At 26.2% G+C, this 2,105-nt stretch overlaps 1 protein-coding gene across 1 annotated transcript, besides 2 other annotated features; it reads right to left on the bottom strand.

The window, feature by feature from the left end:
* Positions 1-23: 23 nt before the first annotated feature.
* EDI_009960 (uncharacterized protein) lies at positions 24-815 on the bottom strand (the record flags this gene model as incomplete). Its single annotated transcript, XM_001734889.1, has 1 exon — positions 24-815. One exon carries the CDS (start codon positions 813-815, stop codon positions 24-26), a length of 792 nt encoding a protein of 263 aa, XP_001734941.1.
* A 492-nt stretch (positions 816-1,307) lies between these two features.
* Positions 1,308-1,339: a sequence feature (AT_rich).
* A 16-nt stretch (positions 1,340-1,355) lies between these two features.
* Positions 1,356-2,105: part of a repeat region that runs on past the window's edge.

Raw genomic sequence — 2,105 nt, 5'->3', positions numbered from 1 at the left:
TACTAATAATATATTTGAATTTTTCATGTTTGATCTTTGATTTGAATAAATTTGTTTAAGAGTTCAATCGGTGTAATAAAATCACGATATACAGTTAAGAATTTATTTAAGTAAACATCAGTACTGGTCATTGTAAATAAAATCAATTGATTTGTTGACATAGCTGCAGGTATTTCAATACCATCAGGATATTCACTACATTTTTCTAAAATAATTTCACAATTATTATTAGGAATAATATTTTCATCAGTAATGGGAATATCAGTGTCAGTAGATGTATGGAAAGAAATGTGTTGGTCATATTCTTCATCTGGTAATTTAGCAAAATCTTCTTCTTCAAATGGTAATTTTTCAAATAAATTATCACCATCCGTTAATCCTAATTTAACCATTCCTTCAAGGGCATCTTTTAATGATGGATCAGATGTATAATTTACAAATTGAGGTGAATCAGGTTGAAGTAATTGATATTGAGGATGCTTTGATAAAACCTCTTTTACTAAAGCAATTCTTGTTTCTTGTAATTTTTGTTCTTTTAAATATTGACAAATTAGTGCAATAACCTCTTCTTCTGGTAAAGCGTCAAGATTAAATACTCTACTTTCTGATAAATTACGAGCAAATGAAGGAAGAGAATATTCTTTTAATTGAGTGTTTTGCCAATTATCTTTAAGTCCTTCTAAAAATCTTGTCTCTTCAGCTAACTGTAAAATTTCTGGATGACTTGCCATTATCCTTTCTTCCCAATTTTTCTTATCTTCAACTTCATTAACAAAAGGGACATCATCTATTTGTGTTTCTTTTAATGCACTCATCTTCTTATTTAAAATCTTTATTTTTAAGTTCTTTTTCTCTTTTTTCAAAATTTATTTTTATGTTTCACTTAGATGTTACACTAATATTTTGGTTAATATCATAGGTTTATAACCAAAATTGGTGTTAACTCATTCACTAAATTTTAACATTAAAAAGAATTTAACAGACTTGGAATTTTAATACAATCACATGAATTATTACTATATAAAGAAAGTACAAGAGGATAAAATAATAATAGAAGTGATAGAAATAAAGGCATAGATGAAAACCATAATTTAGAATGAAGAAAAGTGTTGATAACTTTAGTCTATTTAAGATTAAATTGTGTTGTTTTAGACTTAATGAATTCATATCAATCAAATAATTCATATCCAAATAAGAAGTAAGTAAATGATAAAAAGATAATATTTAATACGAATCACACATGATTTAATGATAAAGCCTCATCCTCCTAAGAAAGAGATCTGTATTTGATTCACAGGCAGTGCTTGTTTTTTTTTTAATTATTGTTATTATTATTTTTGTTTAGTTTGAAGCATAATAGAAGATTGCAAGAAGATATGAAAAGGATTTCAATGTGTATGTATTATTATCTCTAAAATAAATTTAAATGAGATAAAATTGATGAATTAAAAAAAGTCATAACGAAAATAAATAGATTAGAATATCTAATCAATGGAATGGTACAGAGTAAAATGCATCATGAGATTAAAGGAACAAGATACAGATGAAATTAAAATGAAAGCACAAGAAAGAATAAAGTACCTAAAATATATGATGACGATGATTAAAGAAAGAATTAAATTTAATAAGAATGAAAATGTCAGAATCAATACAAATAAAATCATGTTTGATTCTAATAAGAAAATTAAAATAAAGAAGAAAGACCCACAAAATGAAATATATCCAAATAACGATATTATTTTAGAATATTTGAAATCGTTATATGAAACACAGGTGATATTAAATAAAGAACATTTGAAAATAAAACAAATCACCTCGTGGAATGAAAGATACAGGAATTATGAAGTGTCATCATCACAATGGATGATTTAAATCTAATCCTGATGAAAATAAGTAATTGGAAAGCACCAGGTATTGACACTATATATGGGTATTATTGGAAGAGAATGTCATCATCAAGAGAGTCCATTCTTAATATATTCAATGATTGGTTAAACTTCAATGAAAACATCACTCTAGACATGGTAAGTGGAAGAACTATACTAATCCACAAAGGAGGTGATAGGAACGATGTCACTAACTATCGTCCTATCAGTTGTACAAAT

The sequence above is a fragment of the Entamoeba dispar genome, genomic scaffold (assembly GCF_000209125.1).
Source record: "Entamoeba dispar SAW760 scf_1105229458717 genomic scaffold, whole genome shotgun sequence".
Lineage (NCBI taxonomy): Eukaryota > Evosea > Mastigamoebida > Endamoebidae > Entamoeba > Entamoeba dispar.
Note: the sequence above shows the minus strand (reverse complement) of the source record. Positions and strands in the feature narration are given on the sequence as shown.